The sequence below is a fragment of the Suricata suricatta genome, chromosome 3 (assembly GCF_006229205.1).
Source record: "Suricata suricatta isolate VVHF042 chromosome 3, meerkat_22Aug2017_6uvM2_HiC, whole genome shotgun sequence".
Classification (NCBI taxonomy): domain Eukaryota; kingdom Metazoa; phylum Chordata; class Mammalia; order Carnivora; family Herpestidae; genus Suricata; species Suricata suricatta.
Window position 1 is genome coordinate 48,724,642 of NC_043702.1, and position 26,145 is coordinate 48,750,786.

The 26,145-nt window shown below is 36.4% G+C and overlaps 1 protein-coding gene across 2 annotated transcripts in view; it reads left to right on the plus strand.

The window, feature by feature from the left end:
• The window catches only part of FRZB (frizzled related protein), a 33,781-nt gene that overhangs the window by 5,656 nt on the left and 1,980 nt on the right, over positions 1 to 26,145 (plus strand). Inside the window, exons 2-6 of one of the 2 annotated variants that reach the window (XM_029932964.1) lie at positions 3,902 to 3,949; positions 14,147 to 14,230; positions 18,514 to 18,579; positions 22,787 to 22,991; positions 23,381 to 23,444. In XM_029932964.1, coding sequence (XP_029788824.1) covers positions 3,902 to 3,949; positions 14,147 to 14,230; positions 18,514 to 18,579; positions 22,787 to 22,991; positions 23,381 to 23,444 — 467 coding nt within the window. The remainder of the gene's footprint in view (positions 1 to 3,901; positions 3,950 to 14,146; positions 14,231 to 18,513; positions 18,580 to 22,786; positions 22,992 to 23,380; positions 23,445 to 26,145) is intronic. The other variant, XM_029932965.1, reaches the window with a different exon arrangement.

Sequence of the window (26,145 nt, forward strand, 5' to 3'; positions counted from 1 at the left end):
TGTATATATATATATATATATATATATATATATATACCACATTTTCTTGATCCATTCATCAGGTGATGGACATTTAGGCTCTTTCCATGTTTTAGCTATCGTTGACAGTGCTGCTATGAACATTGGGGCACATGTGCCCCTATGCATCAGCACTTCTGTATCCCCTGGGTAAATCCCTAGCAGTGCTATTGCTGGGTCATAGGGGAGTTCTATGGATAGTTTTTTGAGGAACCTCCACACTGTTTTCCAGAGTGGCTGCACCAGTTTACCTTCCCACCAACAGTGCAGGAGGGTGTTTGTTTCTCCACATTCTCGCCAGCATCTACAGTCTCTTGATTTGTTTGTTTTAGCCACTCTGACTGGTGTGAGGTGGTATCTCAGTCATCATAGCTAATCTAATTAGCAGTGTAACAGAATCTTATGTAGTTCTCAAATCATAATAATTCATTTTATTTTATTTCATTCCTACCAGACTTCCAAATAGTTGTTGCTATAAATAGCAAAACTGAATAAGTTCTATTTGGCCTTTCTCTTTTTATTAGGTGTATAGAAAGAAGAGACATACGGTTTTGAATAATTAAGAAGTGGTTATATTTCTGCAGTTGCACAGTTTTAGAGCTCTCGGCCCTTAGTTGATATTCCAGCTTTGCCATTAATGTTAGACCTTGAGCAAGTCATTCAAGATTGACATTGTGAATAGACAGGAACAAAAGAACTATTCATGTGAAGCGATTGATAAATGGCAAAGCACAATGTAAGTGTTTAACAACATGATCAAGGAGGAGAATATGTCCCCTCAGAGATTATTAGTAGCAACAGAATAAGAACTAATAACACTAGCATGTTCTGTCTGCTGTTTTATTTTATTTTTTTTACATTACTCTTTTTTTTGTAACTTTATTTTTTATTTTTTTTAGAATATAACACTATTTTTTTAACATATGCAATTATTTTCCATCATTTACAATACAGTAGTTACAATGACACTCCAAATGGATAAGCAAAGTAAAAAATCAGAACCCCAACTTCTATTTCATGTAATTAGACTTATACAGCAATTAGAAGGTTAAGTAACAACTAGTTAATCACCTAATTTCACAGCTATCTGAAGTGGCAATTGTTATATAGCAGCTTATCTATGATACATTCAAGATAAATGTCTGCTGTTTTAAGTGTGTTATGCATTTGAATTTACTGTAATAACTACCCGCTGGGGATTATTATTCCCATTTTGAAGGAGAGGAAGCTGAGACATGTAAGTGACTTGTGCAAGGTCATAAAACTATTAAGAGAGAGAAGATTGAAACCAGAAACCATTCTATAATACACTTCCGGTCTTAAGAAGAAAGAAGTGGTTCATACATTTCAAGAGAATCTGTGTCTTTTGACTATCAGATTGCAGTTAATGGATCAAGTTTTGTCTGTTGTATTTTGAAAGCCCACTTATATATAGCTTAAGAGAATAAAAGATAGCTCTGGACAGGAATTCCAAGAGATAAGAGAGAACTACTTCACTACCCTTTTGAGATAAGAGTACATTCCAGATTCTCATGTCTAACCCTGAGCCCCCCAGTCTCATCCTGCCACAAAGTGGAGTCCTTCTTTCCTTACCCTCCTCTGCCTATTCTTTTTTAATATCTTAAAATATGGTTATGAGGCGCCAGCATACCTGTGCTCCAGGCCTGGGAGTCAGCCATCACCCCCCACATTCAGTGGGTATTACGTGTTATTGGATCTACTCTGAATCCAGTTTCCTTCCTTCCTTCTCTGATGCTATTCTCTCAGTTTGGGTCTCCACATGTGTCACATGGATTGTGGCCACAGGGTAGTAATCGGCTTGCTTACCTCCAGTATTGTCCCTCCATATTCCAACAGGGTGATTTTTCTGAAATGCCAGCCTGTTTCTTAAAATCCTTTGGTGTCTGTCTCTAGCCTTCATGACTTCATCCCTTCTTACCTCTCTAGCTTCATTTCTCTCTGCTCACACCTTTTTCTATTTTAGCCACACTGGAAGACTTGAAGGTCCCTTGGTGAGTACTGCAGTTTCTTTCCATATTTTTTACATATGTGATTTTCTATGTGGAATGCCCCCGCCCCCAACCTCTCTAGCTCCTTTAGGACTCTTCTTCTGGAATCTTCTATGACCCCTATAGAATGCTTGGGGCATAAAACCCAATAATGCCTGCTGTTTTAACTTAGGATGATATTGTTGGAATTCCTAAGTTTAACTTTCTGAAAACAAATTTGTTTGATTAGTTATGACCAAATGACTTTTTTTCCTCTTATAATTCTAACAACTGACTTCTAAGCACATATAAAAATTAAGAAACATTTTTCTGTAAGAATGGAAGAAGTAACACCACTTTCCTATACTCAGTTATATCAAAGGATTATTTTTTTCCCCAAAAGAAGAGATTTATTTTTCATTTTTATTTCAACCTTTCAACACTAAACAATTATTTTATGTGTGGATTAATATAATTTCTTCATTTACAGCAAGATCATTTTTTGTATAGACCGTATGTATATTATGATTATTGGACTGATTCTAAATAAAACCATTGGCATGTTACTTTAACACTTGGATACTTTTATCATGAATGAAGCCTTTGCAGAGACTAAAAGTCATTAAATTAATAGTATATGACTAAGTTGAACCTAATGTTTCAGAAGCAAATTATTTGTTGCCTGCTTGTCTGTTTATTTGATGGTTACTGTCTTTCCTTGTATAGAGTTTTTTAAATACCAGATGATGATTACTAAGCCTGAGAAAGTAATTGATCACTAGTAATTTTGAGTGCTATTGTCCTAAAATGGCATTAACCACTTCTTTTTACATTTGCTCATTATATATCCTATGAAGAAAAAGGACAGAAACAGAAAGTTATTTTCTTTTAGGATAAACAGATAGTGAAGTTATTTAATGTAAAGTATTAATACAAATCTAAAATATATCAAAGTACTGAGTTGAAGTGGCAATAAGAATATATAGCTATGTTTGGAAGTCTCAGCCGGGTGTTTTGCCGAGGCACTCCTATTCACTAGAGGCTGCTTTTTTTTCCTTTTTTAAAAAATATTTATTTCTGAGAGGGGTAGTTGGGAGGTACAGAAGGGGAGAGAGAGAATACCAAGCATGCTCTGCACTGTCAGCACAGAGCCTGACACAGGGCTCAAACTCACAGATTATGAGATCATGATGTGAGCCTAAATCAAGAGTCAGACATGTAGCAGACTGAGCCACCCAGACTCCCGGAGATGCTGCTTTCTTAACTAGAACACAGAAGAACTTTATATAATTACTGCTTATCATTAATCATTACCATTTCTGGGATTACGGGATCATGAAAAGAGTACTTGACAATTTCTAATTATTATCACATTTATTAATTGCACTGGCTTGACTGTCCCTGTGTGCTATGCTTTCTTTCTGCTGAAGAACTATTTAGTTTACAGGTAACAAAGGGCATAAGAATGTTTTCTGAATGTTTTCCTTAGGTACCAAGAATTTAAATATATGCTAGTAATGTGTGATACATCTATTTATTGAAGAGACGTGTTTGCTTCTTTTAGTCATCAAGACCCAAGTGTTGGGTGAACGCCTAATATGGACTTCATTGTGTCAGAAATGTCATGATACTAAAAAAATCACTAAATCCTGAAATTTTATGTACAACTGAGGAGAACTCAAAAGAGTATATCCTCTTTCAATCACGTAAAATAGATCTTGTCCTTATTTGACCTGTAAGTAATAAAATGCCAACCTCATGGCCCTAATATGAAGCCACTTTCTTGAGACATCTGGATTCTTACCCAATTAAATTCATGACTGAATTAGATTCTTATATGGGAATTCTCAAAATAATAATGAATAAATTATGATTCTTTATTCCGTCACTTTCAGATTTTCCTATGGATTCTAGTAATGGCAACTGTAGAGGGGCCAGCAGTGGTAAGTATATCACTATCTCCTTAGTTTTCATTTGTAGTCAAATTAGTCTTTGAAACTTAGATACTCAAGCCTTCTTTTTAAAATTTTTTAATGTTTATTTATTTTTGAAAGACAGACAGAGCGTGAGCAGGGGAGGGCCAGAGAGAGGGAGACACAGAATCCAAAGCAAGCTCCAGTCTCTGAGCTTCAGCATAGAGCCCGACACAGGGCTCAAACCAGGAGATCATGACCTGAGCCTAAGCCAGTTGCTTAACCACTGAGCCGCCCAGGCACTCTATACTCAAGTCTTATCTGGGGACATCTGGGGATATCTGTACATATTTACTTATTTTTGACAGTGGGGGAGAGGGAGAGAAGGAAGGAAAGAAAGGGGGACAAAAGATTTAAAGCAGGCTCTGTGCTGACAGCAGAGCTTGAATTCATGAACCATGAGATCATGACCTGAGCTGAAGTTGGACACTTAACTGACTGAGCCACCCAAATGCCCCAACAATGGAAATTTATTTCTCCTCTACCTTATGTTTTAAAAGTGAACGTGGGTGCCTGGGTGGCTCATTTGGTTAAGTATCCATCTGGCTCTTGATTTCAGTTCAGGTCATGATCTCACAGTTTGTGAGATTGAGCCCCACATTGGGCTCTGCACTGACCGTACAGAGTCTGCTTGAGATTTTCTCCCTCCCTTTCTCTGAGCCTCCCCCACTTGTACTTGAGTGTGCTCTCAAGTGCACTCTCTCTCTCTCTCTCAAAGATAAATAAATAAAACATTTAAAAAGAACTTAATTATTTATATTTCATTTGAAAATGAATATATAATAGAATTGACCTGTTGGTCATTAAAAATTGTGTGGACTTTATGAGTTCTATGAATTTTAATGCATATATAGACTTGTGTAAACACAATAAAGACACAGAATAGTTGAGTCACCTCAAAAGAAACTTCCGCATGCTATATCTTTATAATTACAAGCTTCTACCCTGCTTATCCACTGGTGATCACTGATCTATTCTCCACTACAGTTTTGTGTTTTTGAGATGATCATATAAATAAATGGAATGTTAGAGTACCAAACTTTTTGAGATTGGGTTATTTCACTTGTCACAATGCCTTTGAGATTCATCCAGGTTGTTGCTGCATGCAGCAATAGTTGATTCATTTTAATTCCCAAATATTTTATTACTTGAGTCTATTACCATTTGTTTATCCATTCACGATTTGAAGGATAATTGGACTGTTTCTAGTTTTTGTAAGTCATGGTAGATCTACTATAAACATTTGTGTACAAGTTTTTGTATAAATATAAGTTTACATTTCTCTAGGGTAAATGTATAAGAGTAGAATTACTGGGGTTAGATAGGAAGGGTATGTTTAACTTTGTAAAAAAAAAACCTGCCACACTGTTTCCAAAATGGCTCTTCAATTTTGCACTAGTGGTGTGTAAGTGCTCCTATTGCTGTGCAAGTGTTTCCGTTGCTGTGCATCCTCTCTGGCATGTGGGTTTTTTCTGTTTTGTTTTTTTTTTTATTTTTTAAATCTTAGCTGTTTTAATAGGTGTGTAGTGACAGCACATACCTATTAAAGTAGTGATTTATTCTGGGTATAAAGAAACATCTTTTGTTTCATTGCTTTTTCTCTATTGTTTTTCTATTTGCAATTTTATTGATTTCTGTTCTTCAGTATCTCCTTCCTCTGCTTGTTTAGGATTTACTTTGCTATTTTTTTTTTCCTGTAAGGTAGAAGCTTGGGTTATGATTTGAGACCTTTCTTCTTGTCTAGTATAGTAATTTGAAGCCGAGGATGGCTTTATTCACATCTCACAAAGTTTGATAGGTTTTATTTTAATATTCTTCAGTTTAAAATATTTTATAATTTTCCTTGAGACTACCTCTTTGACTCATGAATTATTTAGGATCGTGCTGTTAAATTTGCTGCTGTTTGGAGATTTTTCTCTTTGCTTGATGTTATTATATTCTAGTTCCATTATAGAGAATACACTTTATATAATTTTGATTATTTTAAACTTGTTAGGGTTTATTCTATGGCCTGTAATATGATTTATCTTGGTGAATGTTTAGTTTGCACTTGGGGGAGAAATATATATATTCTGCAATTGTTGGGTGGAATGTTCTTTAAATGTCAATTAGATTAGTTAATGTTGTTAGGTACTTTTAAAGTCTTGCCTATTTTCTGGCACTAGATTTACTGATCATTGTGAGATGAATGTTTAAATCTCCAAATATTGTAGATGTTTCTATTTCTCTTTCAGTTATTTTTTGTTTCATGTACAGTTATTCTGAAACTCTGTTATTTGGTGCATTCACAGTATTTTTTAAAATGTTTATTTCTTTTGAGATAGAGCAGTAGAGGTACAGAGAGAAAGAGAGAGAGATTCCCAAGGAGGCTCTGCACTGACCGTGCATAGAGTTCAAATTCATGAACCATGAGGTCATGACTTGAGCTGAAATCAAGAGTTGGACACTCAGTTGATTTAGCCACCTAAGCGCCCCTACAGTTAGTCTTTTTATGTCTTATTGGAGAATTGACTCTTCATAATATAATTTCCCTCTTTATCTCTGGTAATTTTCTTTGCTCCGAAATCTATTTTCTTTGATATTACTATAGCTACTTCAATTTTTCTTTTGATCAGTATTTGCAAGGTATATCTTTACCCTTTTACTTTGAACATACCTATATTATTATGTTTTAAACGAAACTTTTGTACAGCAATATAATTGGGTTATTTGTTAGTATTGGTTTTTTGTTCATTTAACCAATCTTTGTCTTTTGATTGGTGCATTGAGATATTTACATCTAATGTGGTTATTGTTATGTTTTTATTTAGATCTACCATTTTATCGTTTTCTGTTTGTTCCTTCTCTTTTTTATTCCTGTGTTCTATATCCTGATTCATGTTGGATTATTTGAATCTCTTTCTCTTTCTTCCTCATGCACACAAATGTATATATCTCTCTGTGTTATGTGTTTATCTTGTGAATATATATACAAGAGAATATATATAGCTTATTTTTTCTTTAAGCCATTAAAAATGTTTTAAACAACTCGGGAGGGGCACCTGGGTGGCTCAGTCGGTTAAGCCTCTGACTTTGGCTCAGGCCAGATCTCATGGTTGTGGGTTCAAGCCCTGTGTCAGGCTCTGTGCTAACAGCTCAGAGCCTGGAGCCTGCTTCTGGTTCTGTGTCTCCTCCTCTCTCTGCCCCTCCCCCTCTCATGCTCTGTCTCTCTCTGTAGCAAAAATAAAATAAAACAGTAAAAAAAAAAACAACTCAGGGGAAGAATAGGGGTGCCTAGGTGGCTCAGCTGATTGAGCATCCAACTCTGGATTTTGGCTCAGGTCATGACTGATCCCAGGGTTGTGGGATCTAGACCTGTTTGTTGGGCTCCACACTGAGTATGGAGCCTGCTTAAGATTTTTCTCTCTCTCCCTCTGCTCCTTTCCCCTGCTCATGCTCTTGTTCTCTCTCTCTCTCAAAAATAAAAATAAAAAAAGAGGAGACTAGTCTACTGTGTTTACACAGATGTTTTTATTTATATTATTTTTTCTTGATTTCCAGTATTTCTTCTACCTGAAGAACTTCCTTTGACATTTCTTTTTTTTTGTAATCTATTTATTTATTTATTTTTAAATAGTTTATTGTCAAGTTGGTTTCCTTATAACACCCAGTGCTCTTCCCTACAAGTGCCCTCCTCCATCACCACCACCTCTTTCCCCGCCTTCCCTTGACATTTCTTTTAAATCAGTTCTGGTTGCAATAAATTCTCTCAGTTTTCCTTTATCTGAAAATGTCTACATTTCACCTTCATTCCTGAAGGATATTTTTATTGGATATAGAATTGTGGGTTGGCAGTCCATTCAGTGCTTTAAAAAGTTATTCTACTTACTTTTGTGTTTCTTATGGGAAATTGGTAGTCATTCAAATCATTGTTCCCCTGTATATAATGTGTCAGTTTTCTCTGGTTGCTTTCAAGACGTTTTTCTTGGTCTTTAGTTTTTAGCAGTTGGATTGTGCTATGTCTGGACATTGATTTCTTTGGGCTTATCCTGCTTAGGGTTAACTGTGTTTCTTGAGTCTATACATTTTGCCTTCTGTTGAATTTGGGAAGCTTTCAGCAACCATTTCTTGATATTTATTTTTACAGCACATTCTCTTCTATTTCCAAGTTTATGATAATATGAATATTGGAGCTTTTGTTATTGTCCCACAGGTCCCAGAGACGTTGCTCATTTCCCTTCCAAGCTTTAAATTTCTCCTGCTTTGTCTTCAAGTTTAGTGACTGGATCATCTTTATTCTTCTGCTGAGCCTATCCAATCAATTTTTTATTTCAGTTCTTGCAATTTTCAAAGTTCAGAATTTCCACTTGGTTCTTCATTTTACCTTGTATTTCTTTGTTGAGACTTTCTATCTTTCCATTTATTTCAAGGGTGTTTACTGTTTTTGGAGAATTTTTATAAGAATTGCCTTGAAATTGTTGGATAATTTTAACATTTGTGTCATCTGAATTTTTTTCCATACAAATTGAGATTTATAAGCAGAGTAGTTTTTTAATTGCATCCTGGTCATTTTGATTATTATGTTCTAAGACTTTGGTTTTCATTTAAAGTTCTATAGAGAATGTTGATATATTTTTTAAGAAATATTTGTCTATTTTTTGAGAGAGAGAGAGAGAGAGAATGATCAGGGGAGGGGCAGGGAGAATCTTAGGCTCCCCACTGTCAGCACAGAGCTCAAAGTAGGCTTGATCCCACAAACCATGAGATCATGACCTGAGTTGAAATGAGAATTGGACACTGAACTGACTGAGGCACCCAGGTGCCCCAAGAATGTTGATATTTTTATTTTAGCAGAGTTGATTTTACTGGGTTTTAGCAGCAAATTCTGAGTTGTCTTCTATAGGTTGTGATTTCAGTATCCATTCCATTGTCCGTCTTTGCAGTGCCTTTTAGATTCATCCCATGCGTATCCTACCCAGGGGTCAGAGTGAGATCAGGGCAATGATCTATCACAGTTTAGTTTTCAAAGTCTATAGTATACTGTTCAGTGTCAGAATAATACATACCCAGGGGTGAATCTACCAGCTCATAAACAATTTTATGGAAATTTTTCTAAGTTTCTCCCTCTCTGTAGTCTTCTCAGTACTTTTCAGTCCCTTTGGGGCTCCTCTTTTCAGTCCTTTGGCCAGAAATCTAGCACTTTCTTTATCCCACAGTGTGACAAGTATGTCCTGTGACTAACTCTGCATCTGAAGCCAGATGGTGGAGGACAAAGTTATGGGGCTTTGCCCCAATCTCTTGACATTACGTGTCCAATGAGAAAGGAAGATTCTCCAACATCAGCAGTTTAGACTTCTGAAGGCCTCCCTTGGTGCAGCTGTTGTCAGCACTGCCCCAGGATTGCTTGAATGATGGGATACAAGAGAATGGAGTGTCAGAATACCCTTTTCTCACTTCTTGAGTCAGAACTAGAGGCTTCTCCTGAAGAACTCCATCTGCATCATGCCTACTTAGAGGCTATGGGCTGTGTTGCAACTAGGCTGGAAGATGCCAGAAGGGGAAAACTGATGAACCTACTAACAATTTGAGAGTATTGGTCTTCTTCCCCAATCTATCTCTTATTTACTTTTCAGAGTCCTTAAGTAGTTTCTTCAAGCATTCTCTGTGTTCAGTGGGAAAGACATGGTAGAATCTAGTTATTCCATCTTACCATAAAATAAGCTTTCAGATGAAGTATGATATATGTTCAAAAACACAAATTATAAGCATGCAGCTCAGTGACTTGTCACAAAATAAACACAGATGTGTAACCATGACACAGATCAAGATTTATATCATTACTGACCTTACAGGAGCCTCCTTGTGCCTCTTCCATATTACTACTTCCACCTGTCCTTCCAAAGGTAACTACAGCAGAGATTCCAATAGCATATATTAATTTTGCCTAATTTTGATCTCTTTGAGTATATATACATATATATATTGCTACTTACTATGCTGTGCATAGCAGTACTTCTAAATTTTCATTGCTGGGTAGAATTTTATCATATGAATATACCACACTCTAATGTTCCTGGATATTTGGGTTGTTTCTAGTTTTTATTTCTGTGACTAATGCTACACTTGCTTTTATATGAACATTTTAACTGCAATTAGTTATAAATACCTTTTCTATTTCACTTTCCTCTAGTAATTTGCACTGATTTGGGTCTGTGTGTCCTGCTTTGTAAGGTGTCTTATGTGTGGAGCATTATCTTATTGAGTTGTAAATAACTTTGAAATATCAGTTTTCATTAGATTGCAATAGTTTTCACTGTTGATTTCGACTGAATCTTGTCAAAGTGACAAGTGTTTGACCAGAGGCAATGTCTGCCAAAGGTGACCAACAAACATCTTTAAAAAAACATAAGTGAATGAAAATGATTTACTTAGAATTATTTCATCACCTTCTTGATACAATTGAGAATGTTTTGCAGTGTCATAAAATCAGCTGGAAATTACTGGTGTCCAACAATGTTTCTGTTATAGTGATCACTTCTGTTGAATTTGATCAAAACAAACCACAAACTCAATTATATACTATAACTGGTAAGTCAAAAGTTTTAGTCAAGTCCATACATGTGCTATCAATTTGTGCAGAAGTTATGGTTATAATAATATAGCACTTCATAAATGAAGAAAGACAAAATCAACAACACTATAAATAATATGCAAAAATAGTTCAACATGTAAAAAAAAAAAAAGAAAAACCAACCACCTAGAATGAATCCAGTGTTCCTGGGCTTCGTGTTTACTGTTCCTCTTTTATAAATGTTTTCCTGTTCCCTGGTATAATGGGAATGATGAAAACAAACCAACAAACAGGCGAAACCAAGCTTATTCTGCACTGACCTATTCACATGTTCTGTGAAGAAAATATAAATTATTCACACTCAAAATTTTATGCTTCAGAAAAATGTAGCTACTGGGGTTGATAAAACAGGAAATGGGGAAGATACAAAAACATTGTAACCCACATGACCCAGCTTTCAGAAGTGTCAAGCTGTTTCTGTCTGGAATTTGGAAAAGAAATTCTTTCACTCTAGTTAATTTATCCTTTGCCTGGAAGCTTAACAACGTTTTTTTTTTTTTTTTTTTTTTTGAGATAATGACTTTGAACGGCTTCCAGTTTGCGTGTGTGCTCTACTAGTGCAAACTCACTGTCCTAATAAGGCATACATCGTCTCTAGTTCCCATAACATGGCATATGGGGAAAAACAATTTTAGTTTTATTCCACTGAGTAATTTGGCCTGTCAGATCAACCAGAAAATTAAGGCAGGTATTCAAATGATACAATGAAAAGATTTCTTCTTTATTAAAATGATTGTGAAAAAGAATCCTTCCCATTTTCTACTTTGTGATGCTGACAAATTTGTGAGGTTTATTTATTTATATTTTTTAAAAATGGTTTTTAATTTATTTTTGAGAGAGAGAGACAGTGTGAGCAGGGGAGGGTCAGAGAGAGAGGGAGACACAGAATCCTAAGACAGGATCCAGGCTCTGAGCTAGCTGTCAGCACAGAGCCTGATGTGGGGCTCGAACCCATGAACGGTGAGATCATGACCTGAGATCATGAAATTGGACACTCAACCGACTGTGCCACCCAGGCGCCCCTTGTGAGGTTTTTTTTTTTAAGTGTAGTTTTATTTTTATTTTTTTCGAGAGAGAGAATGAGCTTGCAGATGAGCAGGGGAGGGGCAGAGGAAGGAGAGAGAGAATCCCAAGCAGGCTTCATGCTCAGCGTGGAGCCTGAAGCTGGGCTGGCTCTCACGATGGTAAGATCATGACCTGAGCCGAAATCAAGAGGCAAATGCTTAACTGACTGAGCCACCCAGGCGCCCCTTATGAGTTTTTATATTTGAAAAACAAAAATTTTTCCAGAGAGCAGATGTAGTTGGTAAATTCTGACACTAATGAATTACAAGAACGTAACCCTATTATTTCTCTGGTTTGTTTCTGAATATAAAGTCAGACTGTATTGACTGATGGAGGTATTATTGACCTCAGAGTTCCCGTGTGATCTCTTTTTGAATTAGGAAAATATTAGCGGTATCCCATGTGTAAGCTGGGCACCCTACAGAGGTTTTACTAACATCTCCCTGCCCCTATTTCAAATGTGCCTTAGACAAACTCTTCTGGGTGACTGAGTAACTAGAGGTTCCCAACTGCCTGCACCTGTCAGGCCTGCCCCAGCCACGCCCTCTTTTGGGGATGGCCTGTACTTGGCTTGGGTAGTTTAGATTCATTCCTTCTTTCTCCAAACTTCTTTCCTCCCCTTGACTTCCTCCTAATTTGGGAAATTTAGTTTTTTTGTTTTGGTGCAAATGTTTACTGACTATAGCAGCTGAATTAAGTTGGAGCAACTTCTACTCTTAATTGAAAAAAAAAATAGAATAGATAAAATGTATAGTTACAATTTTATAGTTCCTTACAAGTATATGTTTTTATTTTCATTATTTTATGGTATTTGACACTTCGACCCATTTATTTATTTAAAAATATTTTTTATTGATTCATTTTTGAGAGATAGAATGCGAATGGGGGAGGGGCAGAGAGAGAGAGAGAGAGAGAGAGAGAGAGAGAGAGAGAGAGAGAGAGAGAAGGAGACACAGAATCTGAAGCAGGCTCCAGGCTCTAAGCTGTCAGCACAGAGTCCCATTCAGGGCTGGAACCCACATGGGTGAGATCATGACCTGAGCCGAAATCCGATGCATAACTGACCGAGCCTCCCAGGAGCCTCTCTTTGACCCATTTTTATTCCTAAGCAGTCTCCTCCTTGAGCTGTTTCCCAGTCATGCTAGCTCTCCCCTGTCCCCCAGCCATGGGCATCCCCTGAGGCTGTGTGCTTGGCCTCTGCTGCCTTCTCCTATGATGGGTTCTTCCCCTTGGAGTGCGTCCAGCTGCATAGGCTTAATTATCACTCTTGTGACTCGGGTTTATCCCTGTCACAAGTACAGCACCATATTTCTCCTTCAATAAACACCTCTTCCTAGGTCGCCTATTTGTACTTCAAATACAACCTAGTTAATAATTAAAGCTATATTTTTATTACAGATTTCCTTCTTGTAACTTTTTTAGCATGTGGCACCATTATTTTCCTGGGTCCCCAGCACTGAAACGGCATAGTTTATTGATCCATCCACCCCCCACCACTCATTAAAAACGTAATGGTCAGAGGTCCCTGGGCGGCACTCTTGATTTTGGCTCAGGTCCTGATCTCACGGTTTGTGAGATCGAGTCCCATGTCAGGCTCTGTGCTCTCAGCATGGAACCTTCTTGGGATTCTCTCCCTCTATCTCTGCCCCTCCCCATCCTTTCAAAATAAACAAAAAACTTACAAAATAAAAATGAAATGGGCAACTCCTTGTACCAGGCATACTGTATGCCCAGAACATGAGATGAGGGGCGGGGTGAGCAGTGACTGCACCTCCCTTTTCTGTCCTCTCTTTTCTATGTGCTTGGGAGGGGTAGACAGATACATAATGTTCTAAAAGACTCTGAAGCCCACTTTATGTTTTTGTTAATTAACCTCTTTAGTGTATATCACTAAACATAACACTTGAGATCTCATGGGAGAAAATGGGCAAATCACACTGACTATATTTTGTATGTCTTGAATGACTCTTGGATCCAGAAATGTTGTGAAGGGCAGTTTATTTAAAAATTTCCAAAGACATAAATCCTAAAGGAGTAAACTAAATTTCCTTTTCTTATTAATACAGTGTTAGCCCTCTCAATCTTAAACAGTTACCTTTTATAAAATACAAATTACTGTGAATAGTGACCTTTATTACAATTTTGAGGTTTGTTTTTTTAATCTAAACTGAGCAAATGTTATTTTTGCTTTTTAAAGCCTTATTATATTACCTAGGTTCACCAATCAACTGCGTTGCATTTCCACATACTGCTGTTATCCAAAATAAAATCTAATATATTCTGTGCCATATGCATATGATTGGGAAATAAATATTATTTTAAACAGTAATGAACAGCTGCTAAGTCATGGCACACTTAAATTTATGGCAATATGAAAGGAAGGTCTCATGAATTTTTATGTTAATGGTACTTTATCAATGTATAATTTACTTTTAGTAAAATGCATAATTGTATGTATGCCACGCTGAATTATGACAAATGTATTTACCCAGGTTGTTATCACCCAGATGAAAATAAAGAATATTTCCATCATCCCGAAGAATTCCCTTGTACCCAATCACCCACCTCACTGAGAGGCAAGTGCAGGTGTTATTTTTATTACCATAGATTCATGTCTGCTCTTCACGTTCATGTAAATGGAACCACATAGAAAAGAATATGGAACCATATTCTTTTGTGACTGGCTACTTTTGTTTCTGCATAATGTTTCTGGTATTTATCCATTTCTGTGTGTTCTTTCATTCTTTTTTTGTGGAATAGTGTACCCTTGTGTGAGCATAATACCAATGTGATTTCTAAATTCTATTTTTTATATATATGCCCCCAACTAAATGAATACCTATAAAAGTTTCTATGTCTAGGAAAAATTTAGCACATTTTCATCTTTAAACTTTATGTTTAAGTATAAGCTTTATGCTCTTGAATTTATATAAAATATCTTAAGACCTTTTGGTTTTTTATATATTACTACTGTTAAGAGCTAACATTTGGTGAATGATTACTAATAGGCTCTGTGTCAAATTCCTTAACTGAATTATTCTTTAAATTCTTAAGTAAACCCTATGAGGTAGTCAGGATTAATTTAGAAATAGGTTTTGCTGGAGATAACTTGCCCAAGGTCATACAAGCAAGAAGGAATAGAGATGGGATTCAAATCCATGTGCCCCTAATCATGTTGCCAGATTCGCTCGCATTCTATACTTATTAGAATGGTCACATGTGACCATTGGATATGTCAGATGTGTATTTGATGTATATTATCTCATTTAATTCTCCCAGTAACTCTAAAAGATATATTTAAAAATCACCTCAGGGCGTCTTATGGACATAGCTTAAAAATATAGATCTGGATCTCTTGAAAGAAGTCATAGTTAAGGAAATAGGTTTTTAAATAGTAAAATTTTATTTTTTATGTTTGTTTTAAAATTTGTGGTTTGTACCTATATTTCTTAAAATGGAGGGAAGGGGACAAGTGGGCTTCAAGGGTCAAATTCCAAGATCTAAAATGTATAATACATTTGGTACAAATTAAAATTATTTAGAGTCTAATCTGATTAGGATGAGTCAATCTTGAAAGAATTACAGTGGAAACTGCAATACAAGTAGAATTATATTTTCTTTCATCCCCAGGTACTTTTTCACAATAAATCCTGCACACAGACTTAAGATGTCTTTTCTTAGAAAAAGCAGAAAAGATACTAACTCCTAGATAGTGGTATTCCAAAGTCATTGGATATGAAAGGTTATAGGGATTTTGGAATCTGGCAAAGAAAGTTAGTTATAGTCTTATGGCTCTGCATAAGACCCAATGGTAGTCAATTTCAAATAAAGGTTACGGTTAGAAAGTTGTATAACACTTAAGCATGAACTTGAACAGGTTACATTAAGTAGGGAAGGTCCACTGAGAATCAAATTTTACAACTGTATCAGGTACTTATCATTCTTTAGACTTTGTAAAACCATATGGCTTGAAAAATACTATTTTGTGTTTTCTGTGCGCCCATTTTTATGAACAAAAATTGGAATAAAGAAAGATGTGATTACTTTCTTCCCTAAACAATGTTAATAAGAAGCCTTCTTTTTGAGACCCTGAGGCTGTTTGGGCGTGGGCAGTGCACTGGGGGCGGGGCATCTCCTCTGAATTGCAAACTAGATTCTGTGGAGCTCAAGCATGTTAATTTTGCAAACTAATATTCGTGTGAGAATGATAAACTCATGTTTGTACTAGGATAATAAACAGTCTTCAGTTTCATTAGCAGAGAAGTAGGAAGTCGTTGATTCTAGGAGAGTGAGAGAACAGAGCGAGAACGTGAGGGACGCTGCCAAAGACGGCTTCCTGATTCAGGTCGTGGGTGCTCGGGAGACGTAGGACTACCGCTGTCCTGCAATTCACGATGTTAATATTCAGTTGTAGACACTGAGTCAAATGAATCGACGCAGGTCATGATCTCACGGTGACAGCTGGCTCCAAGCCTGGAGCATGTCTTCGAATTCTGTGTCTCCCTCTCTCTCTGACCCTCCCCTGCTCACACTGTCTCTCTCTCTCTCTCAAAAATAAATTGAAACATTAAAAAAAGACACACATCTCCACATTTGAAGAATTTTTTGTCTCTTTGTCAAGCCAGCTCCTTTAACTTTTTCATGTATTTTTTTTCCCCTTGGATAAAAACACCAAGGCAGTTCCTTTACAACCAGTTTTTGTGGAATGTAAGCATATCAATATCTAATGGTTTTTGTACAAAGCTCAGTACATAATAGATTTTATTTTACCACTGTAGAAACCAAAATTTAAAAACCTTATGCAATTGGAAGCTGGGAAAGGAAGACCACTAGCAAAATTATTAACAAATTAAAGTAGAAATGATGATAATATTACTGGCTCCATAAAAAGTCTGAGAAATCAACTAATGATATATTTTTTAAAAAAAGGCTGTTGCTCTCTGATTTAGGGTGGCAAGCATAAAAAACATAATAATGCAAGCAGTATATCTCTATGGTTTCTTTGTATTTCCCAGTTCTTGGGATTTTGGGGATATATATGTAGATGTGAGTAATTGAACTTGAGAAGAAGAATAATCGTCCAAATTTCTTGATCAAATATGTATTTTGCATGAATACACTTAGATATGAATATGTTTGGTTTGAGTTAGTATAAATAAGTAAAAGGAAGTTTTTCCATATTCAAGCCTTGTAGATGTAAATTTTCACTTTTATTATTTTATTGAACTATTAGTTACTTAAACTAGACAGGTAATTGTTTATAGTGAAAGCTAGGGATTGGAAGTATGGCAAGGGTCATGTATATGGTGTGGTATTGCCACCTCTGAGGCTGGCAGAAATTAAGTGTGCTGCGGATGAATCAAATATAGTCCCAAGAATATAACTGCTTTGCTATTAGCTATTAGAAAAGGGTCTAGTTATATGTAGGTAGTGGTATATATATAGTTATATAAATACCTACTTGAAATCTTCCTAAATCACTTTATGATAACATTTTTGAAAATTCTCTGTGAATGTTATGGAATCCATTTGTTTATACTTCAAACAAAGTCATATATGGTAACAGCATCACTGAATCCTATTATATTCAATGCAGTGCTACTTGGTATAGTTTTGCCAAGAATTTTTATTAGAATATAAGCATATTTATAAAGAATTCCAAATAAGTAGATAATTTGTCTACATGTATTATGTTTGAGAAATACCTATTTTTAAATGATAGAAAAGCACAGATCCCGTTCTGTATATTGGTGAGGATAGTTTGTAAATCTAAGACCATACCGGTTACTTCTTCAGAAGTAGTCTCATCTCAAGAATATCTCTCCCTCATGAACTCTTCATAGGAATGTAAATTGGTACAGCCACTGTAAAAAATAGTATGGAGGCTTCTCAAAAAATTAACAATAAAGGGGTGCCTGGCTGGCTAAGTCAGTATAGCATACAACTCCTGATTTCAGATCGAGTTCAAGCCCCACATTGGATGCAGCACTTAAAAAAATTAAAAATGGAAACACCATATGGTCCAATATTCCATTACTGGGTATTTACCCAAAGAAAACAAATACACTAATTTGGATAGATATATACACCCTTTTGTTTTTGCAGCATTATTCATAATAACCAAGATAAAGAAGCAACCTAAGTGTTCATTGATAGATGAATGGATAAAGAAGTTATGTGTGTACACACACACACACACACACACACACACACACACACACACAGAGGAATATTACTCAGCCATAAAAACGAGTGAGATCTTCTCATTAGAGACAACATGGTTGGACTTAACGGGTATAATGCTAAATGAAAGAAGTCACACTGAGAAAGACAAATACCATATGATTTGTTTCACTTATGTGTGGGATCTAAAAAACAAAACAGAAATAAAGAGAACAAACTGGTTGCTGCCAGGTGGGGGGGATTAGGATGGGCAAGAGGGATGAAGTGGGGTGAGAGGGATAGCCATCCAGTTATGGGATGAATAAGTCACAAGGACAAAAGACACAATAAGGAATATGATTAATAGTGTTCTAACAGTGTTGTGTGGTGACAGATGGTAACTAAGCTTTTGGCGAGCATAGAGTAATGCATAGACTTGTGGAATCACGATGTTGTACACCTGAAACTAATGTCACATGTGTCAACTATATTTCAATAAAAAAGAATATCTCTTGGAGAATGTTGAAAAAATTCAGTATGAAATGAAGCAACTATATGATAAAACTAGATAACTTTCCATTTTTAAAACTTGGAAATACAAAACCACCAAATTTGGACCTAATCTCACCAAAAAATGTGAATGAACAAAAGAAAGCTCATGGATTTTTTCTCACAGCTAAAATGTTGTATTTTTCAGAACGCTGCAAGTGTAAGCCTATTAGAGCTACACAGAAGACCTATTTTCGAAACAATTACAACTATGGTAAGGATAACTGCTGTGCTAAGAAAGTAGTGTGTGTGTGTGTGTGTGTGTGTGTGTGTGTGTGTGTGTGTGTGTGAGAGAGAGAGAGAGAGAGAGAGAGAGAGAGAGAGACAGAGAATTCGAGCAATTTAAGAATAAGGCTTAAAACCAAACAAGGACAACTTTTAAGCACAAGTCACCTGTCCCAAACAATTAAAATATCTAATGGGCAAAATTCTTGACTAATGCTTGATTTTGAAAACATATCAGGCAGCATTGCTGGCATCTTAGAACCATGTAATGAGTAAGTAGATAGAGCTGCCTTTCAAGCTAGATGGGAGGGACTCTTCTTGTCGGAGAGGCTGAGGAGGATTTGAGCTTGAACGTTTGGGGCTGCATGGGTTTTCAGCTGTGCTTCAGAATCAGCTTCACTGGGCTGGACGGAGGAGCATTTTGATGCTGAGGGATGGATGGTCAGCAGAGGACCACTTGGTTTCTCCGGTCGGTCTGTCTCATGGAACACATGGACAGAGTTGGAAAGTAACCCAGAAGTTGTTAGTACTCAATTAAGGAAATGTTTTCTTGTCCACTTTGACCTAGAAATGTGATATTTTGATAAAATAGTAATCTAAGAACCACCAATCTAAAGGGAGCCAACAGATGTAACTGAAGGAGGAAAAAGGCTCCTCTCTTTGTATCAGGTACCATGCAAGGTGGTTTCCATACACTGTCTTTTACAGTTTTCTCAACTGCTTCGTGAGATGTATTATTATCCCAATTATATCAGTGATGATTGAATCTAAGCTTTCCTTTTTCAAATTTTTTAGAATGTACTTTTGGGTACTGGCATGCTTCAGAGTCACAAATAGCAATTATTTTTATATTTAGAAAACTCAGAGTTTTTCAGTTGATAAAATAAGGGACAAATCAACATTTGTTGTAATCCATAGGCATGTTATTGTGATTTTTTTCCCCAAGCATCTATGAGATTGATAAAGGTCATGTGACTTTCTGAAGAAGATTGTTGATGTCAAGTCAATGAATAAACATGATTATTAAATAGATTTTAAAGGAAACTTTATTATTAAAATGAGAATTTTTATTATCAGATTTACAGGCCTCATTTTAGAGGACATAGGACATATATAACAGATTTATTTTCATACTGTTGGGAGTTGGAAGGAAAGAAATTGGTTAAGACTGTAAGAGTAAGCTTTGATATATATGAAAATATCATATATTAGAAGACATAAAATAGAAAATTCTCAGGCAAATAAATCTCTTTGAAATAAATGTACTAGTTTTCCAGGTTTTTCTTCAATGGAATCGACTTTTGTTTTTTGCTTACTACTCATCTTTACTTATTTTATTAAAAATTTAAAAATATTTATTTAGTTTTGAGAGAGAGAGCACAAGTGGGGCAAGGGCAGAGAGAGAGAAAGGGAGACACAGAATCTGAAACAGGCTTCAGGGTCTGAGCTGTCAGCACAGAGCCTGATGCAGGGCTTTAGCTCACAAGCCATGAGATCAAGACCTGAGTCAAAGTCTGACACTTAACCAACTGACCCACCCCCACTTACTACTCATCTTTAGAGGAATCTAATTTCTCTTAGCCAATGGTGATCTTCGAGGTTGAAAGGCCATGTTTTTCTGAGAAGTCAAATCCCCGTCTGCTCATTGAAGAACCGACTCTTCTAAAACCCGAAGTGAATGTGCTCGCTTCGGCAGCACATATACTAAAACCCGAAGTGAAAAAATCACTGGGAAACGGAGGTCTTCATTTTTAGGAGATTAGTTTTTCAAGATTGAAAAATGTTATATGAACTTTTAAGCATAGTTATCTAAAAAGCATAATAAAAATGTTATTTCAAGGGAATTTAGTTTACTTGGCATGTATTTTATTTTTTTATTATTGGTTTTTACTTTATCTTACTTTCTTAGTACTGCAACCGTTGATGTTGCTGTTTTGATTAAAAGTTAGAATACTAGTGGTCACAAGTCATGCAAAGAGAAGATTTTTGACATAGTAGCTGAGGGAATATTATGATGTAAAATGGAATACAGATCACAATTAATGGGAAGGAGGTCATTTCTTTCTCATAGCCAACCAATAACCAGGTTGCCCAAAGTTGAAGGATTTTCATGTTCTGTGGCTTAACTTAGAACATCTTCGGGGGAAGGCAGGCCCTCAAATGATTAAATAAAAGGAAGAATTCTGAGCAGAAAGTGCAATTTTAAATTCTAAAATCTGTTGATTTTTATCACAAGTATTTGCCTGTGTCTAATGAGAAAACAAAGTTGGGACAGGAGTGCTTCATTCAGATTAATTCAGTAAAGGGTCTTGAGCTTTAACAAAATTACCTGAATAATAAAGTAAGTCTTGTAGGGAGATATTTATTTTGGAGTGGGTACATGTGCTAAAAATGTCTAATGAAAAGAGTAGATACACTGGGTAAATAAATCATTAATTTGAGAACATTTGCACAGTTTGCTAATCTCTAAGAGTTGATGGTTGATATGAAGCACATTTACATAAACCAGGACACAAAAAAATGCCTGCTAGCTGGGCTTGTCAATTTATCATCTGATTCCCCCAAATGACATCTCAAAAAGGGCAATCTTATTTTTTGTTAAAATACAGCTAGAGAGAGCACTAATAAGGCATTTCTTCACTCACAAGTTGCATCAAGCAGGGACAGCTGGTTAGTTACATTTTGTTTGCTGTAAGTTCTCATAGTTTCTCCAGAAACGGAAATCTCTGAGGAGCAAAATGAGATTTTGTCCTGAAGTTTTTAGAATTCACAATTTAATTTTTATCATACATATGTACTGGTGGAATGTTATTAAATATTTCCGTATAGACTTGGGGCATTGATGGGGTAAAGCTAGCTTTATGTTTTCATGGGTTACTTTTCTCCATTCCTTTATAGTCCCAAAGACCCTAAAATACATGAGAAATGGACTCAGGTGAAAGTGGTTTGCAGATCTGTTCCTAAGAGGCTTGCACAAATTGGATATAATGTACCTTCCTCCATATAACATCCCTGGATGTTGAACTAGAGGAACCAGGGAGCCTGGTCAAAGCCATTGGCTTCTTACCAATTGACATTTTTACTTCTTTGTAGGCTTTTCAATCTCCCCCTTCAAAAAAAAAAAAAAAAGGACAAGTCATTTATCAGAAGGAGGAATGGAGGAATCTAAAAAATTTGGCTCTTCCAAAGGACAGAATACACAGATTAGAAACGGCGCTGTGCTTTCTAGATTCTGAGACAAATACTTTGACTTTGCAGCAGAATTGGTTATTTTTAAGGCAGTTCATCTTTATATTGAGGAATGAAGCTGGCTCTTGTGAGATAAATTGGGTGCTAGCATTTCCACTCAGAGAGGTAGATTAATGCAACTGACACAAATTGACACATTGGACCATTGTCTATACCACATGAGAGGAAGAAATGTTGGAGTGTCTGACTTCAAAGCAGACGGAGGAAACAAAGTCTAGTGGTAGCAGTTTTCACTCAAAAAGAAAGTGTAATATACTCATAGGAAACTATACAAGATAATCTGTACTGAAACAAAGAAGAAAAGAGCTGAAGTCTAAAGAGTCACTAAGGTAAGGAGGTGTAAAGATGGCAGAAGCAGTTGGGAACACTGTAGAACAGGACTTGAAAGCACTGAAGACCCCAGCTCTTTTTGAAAATCTATTAATAAATCTGATAGAAGAATACAAGTAAACAGAGCATATTCAAGTACCAGATCTTTACATATAGTGTAATTAATATCAACTTCTGTTGGTAGCAATCAAAACACATAGACATATTCAAAATAAAATTTTGGAGAAAAATTACATAAGATTCACTCAACCTTTGATTATCGAAATGGATTTTTCATTATAAAATACATGCATGTATGCACACATGTACACATGTATATACACTTGTATATGTCTGTACCCAAATGTATATGCACACATGTATGCATATATTAGTATACACAAATATATACATACATACAAACTGGAAGAGGATCAGGGCTGAACATTAAAGGGGGCAGGTGTGTTGTGTAGTGTGTCATTTACTACTAGCTAAGCCAAAATATCTAATTGCCTTTTCCTCTTCTTTCGTTGAGCATGAAGAAGAGACAGATTGACTAGAAAGCCTACTTGTCTTTTTTGAATGGGGCATCTATTATATATCATATTAACATATTGGCTTTATTTTCTTTTATCCAGTCATTCGGGCTAAAGTTAAAGAAGTAAAGACCAAGTGCCATGATGTGACCGTAGTAGTGGAGGTGAAGGAGATTCTAAAGGCTTCCCTGGTAAACATTCCAAAGGAAAACATTAACCTTTACACCAGCTCTGGCTGCCTGTGTCCTCCACTTAATGTTAATGAAGAGTATATCATCATGGGCTATGAAGATGAGGAACGCTCCAGGTAATTCACTCCCTAAAGACTCAGAATCATTGCTATACCTATCATTTCCTTATTTCATTTCTGTCGAGATCTTACTCTGGAGTTATTACCTGGGGATCTGTCTGACTCCTAGGGGATTACAGATAGGTTTTAGTTGGGTCCTTCAATATCATGTATTGGGCAGAAAAGTGTATGTGTGCAGTTAGTGGGTGTGCATTTTTCTAGGCATAGGGATCATAAAATCATTTCTTTTTAAAGGAGTCTATGACTTCCAAATTAAGAATTGCTATTTTAAAACCTGGCTGTCCTATTATAGAATAAACAGTAAATGTTTCTTGGCAATGATTTCTTGTATCTTTCAGTAATATTTTTTAATTTTTCAAAAATGGTTGCTTCTTTAAAAAATATAGATTACTGTTGGTGGAAGGTTCTATTGCTGAGAAATGGAAGGATCGACTTGGTAAAAAAGTTAAGGTAAGTCTATATTTTATGTTTAAAGTGATACATAACAAATAAAAGTACAAAACCAGACATTTTCCATTTAAACAAAATAGCTGCCCTTAACAGCATGAGAAAGATTAAAATCTGAGCTGTGTGTGTGTGTGTGTGTGTGTGTGTGTGTGTGTGTGTGCGTGTGTGTGTATCTCGAACTCTAAGGACTGAGTTTGTCTTTAATGTCAATTTCATTTACGGAGTGGATTCTCTGTAAGTGTATCAGAGATTTGACTACAGTTGCCTAACTTCTCACAGTGGGAAGTCTGGCTGTAGTTAGTCCAGTCCTAGTTGGGTAGCTCCATGTTATCATTAGGGCTCCTGGTCCTTCAGGCTTACTGTTCTGCTGTTTTTAAGGGTATTTCTTCTATGCTCACAAGATGGCTTCCCACCCCCAGGATCACATCTACCTTTCAGGGAGAAAAAAAGGAGGTAAAAAGGAATTTCCAAGTACCCCACCTAGCAATTTTTACTTAGGCCTTAGTCTCATATCCATCTCTGGCTGCAAGAGAGACTGGCAAATGCAGTTTTTTTTAACCTGGGCATATTGTTTTCTCGAACAATTGCAATTCTGGAAGTCGAAGAAGGGGAGAATAAAGGATGGCCAGGAAGCTACCAACATTGTGCCAATTCATAGACACCAATGCTTTCATTTGAAATGCAGTCATGTTCACCTGTGTATAAGAGATCAGACCAAATTAGGTCCCTAGAGCGGTGTTGTAATGTTTTTAATCCAGTAATTCTTAGATCCTGGAAGTGATGCATTTAAAAAATTACAATAGGGGCACCTGTGTGGTTCAGTCAGTAGATTCTCTGAATCTGGATTTCAGCTCAGGTCGTGATCTTACGGTTCATGAGATTGAACTCTGCATCGGGCTTTGTGCTTATAGCACAGAGCCTGCTTGGTATTCTTTCTCTCTCTGCCTGTCTACCGCTCATGCTCTCTCTCTCAAAATAAATAAACAAACTTAAAAAAAGTTTTAAATCACAGTATATTATCTTATTATAGAAGGTTAGAAGGTTTAATTTCTTCTTACTATACTAAGCAAATCTGTTCCAAAGAAAGGAATGTGTGCACAGATTGGCGAAGAATTGAAAAGGGTGGTGTGTGTGTGTGTGTGTGTGTGCGTGTGTGCACGCGCACGTTATGGGCAAGGAGAGAGAAAAAAAGAGTGGGAATTGTACCAAACATAATACATCTCTTCCTTTTGTGAGTTTGAAGGCTCGGGAAACATTTACAGGGTAAGTTAAACACCCCTGGGCAGTTTATCTTCTACATCTGGCACTTGACGCAGCAGACACATTTGAGTTGAAGTGACCTACAAAAATGTAAAGGGCATTATTTTGCCGAGAGAACTACCCTTCAGTATGTTCTTTTTTTCCTGGTATATTTGTCAAAAGTGGGATGTATTTCAAGTTCAGGCTTGTGGGAATTCTCCATTTGTATCTCTTTTCAGTTACTTTGGTGTTTATTAAAAAGTGGCTCTTCTTCAGTAAGGTGGAATCTCTTACTGTCCTTTTAATTTGGTTTTCTGCTTGCTAATGCAGAACAGGAATTTGTCCTAAATTCCTGTACCAGTTGGAAGAGCTTTCAACATCCCTGCTGCAAAGCATGTAACAAGGCTTGCTTGCTGCTTCTCTTTTAGTACCGAAACAATTGCCATCATGTGAAGACCCAGAACACATGGCTCATTTATCCTATTTCTTAGGCAAACATTTTCCATGCTTTATACAGGAGACTCACAGAGTTATTGTGAAATCCTTTATATCTCACTCTGGATTTAAATATGCTAAAGGGAAGAATTAAACCAATAATGTGAATGATTTTTTTTTTAAGTTTATTTATTTATGTTGAGAGAGTGAAAGGAGGGGGAGTCTGGGACAGAGGATCTGAAGCTGGCTGTGTGCTGACGGCAGCGAGCCTGATGTGGGGCTGGAACTCATGAACCGTGAGATCATGACTTGAGCTGAAGTCAGACGTTTGACTGACTGAGCCACCCAGGTGCCCCAACAAGTTTTAACTGATACGAAGATACTCATGGCTAAAGATACTGGGTAGAAAATCTCTTTTGGCTAGAATTATTGAGGTCCTTAGTTTAGTTTTCCAGTCAATTTGAAGATGTCAAAAAAGAGTTTTATGGAGGGTAGGTTTTCTTTTTCAAGTAAGAGGTGCCCTTTTCAGCTGATCTTTTTCTTTTTTTTGCTTAGTGAATAGAACAAGAATGAAGTAAAGACCTTCTTTTGTTTTTGCCACACAGATGGTTGCCTAAGTGTCTTATAGCAGGTGGTTCGAATCAAAATATTTGGTCTGCCTTGGGCAGCTGAGAATCAGACTGGTTTTTAATATCAAAAACAGTAAGATAACAAATTATGTTAAAATGAGTACTTTCAGTAATTGAAAAATGATAATTATGTACTAAGCCCTTCATGTATTTTTCATTTGTTAATCTTCAGAATAGTCTTATAAGTATACTCTTATTAATTCCATTGTATTAATGATGAAAATGAGGTTTAATAAGTTCAAGAAACGTTGTACGATGACTGACAGAGGTAGAATTTGGACTCAGGTTGCCTGACATTAGCAATTTGCTGCTCAAAGTGCGGTCTTTGGACCATCAACATTGGCGTCGCCGGGGAGCTTGCTAAAGGTGAAGATCTTGGGCCCCAGCCCAGGCCTATTGAA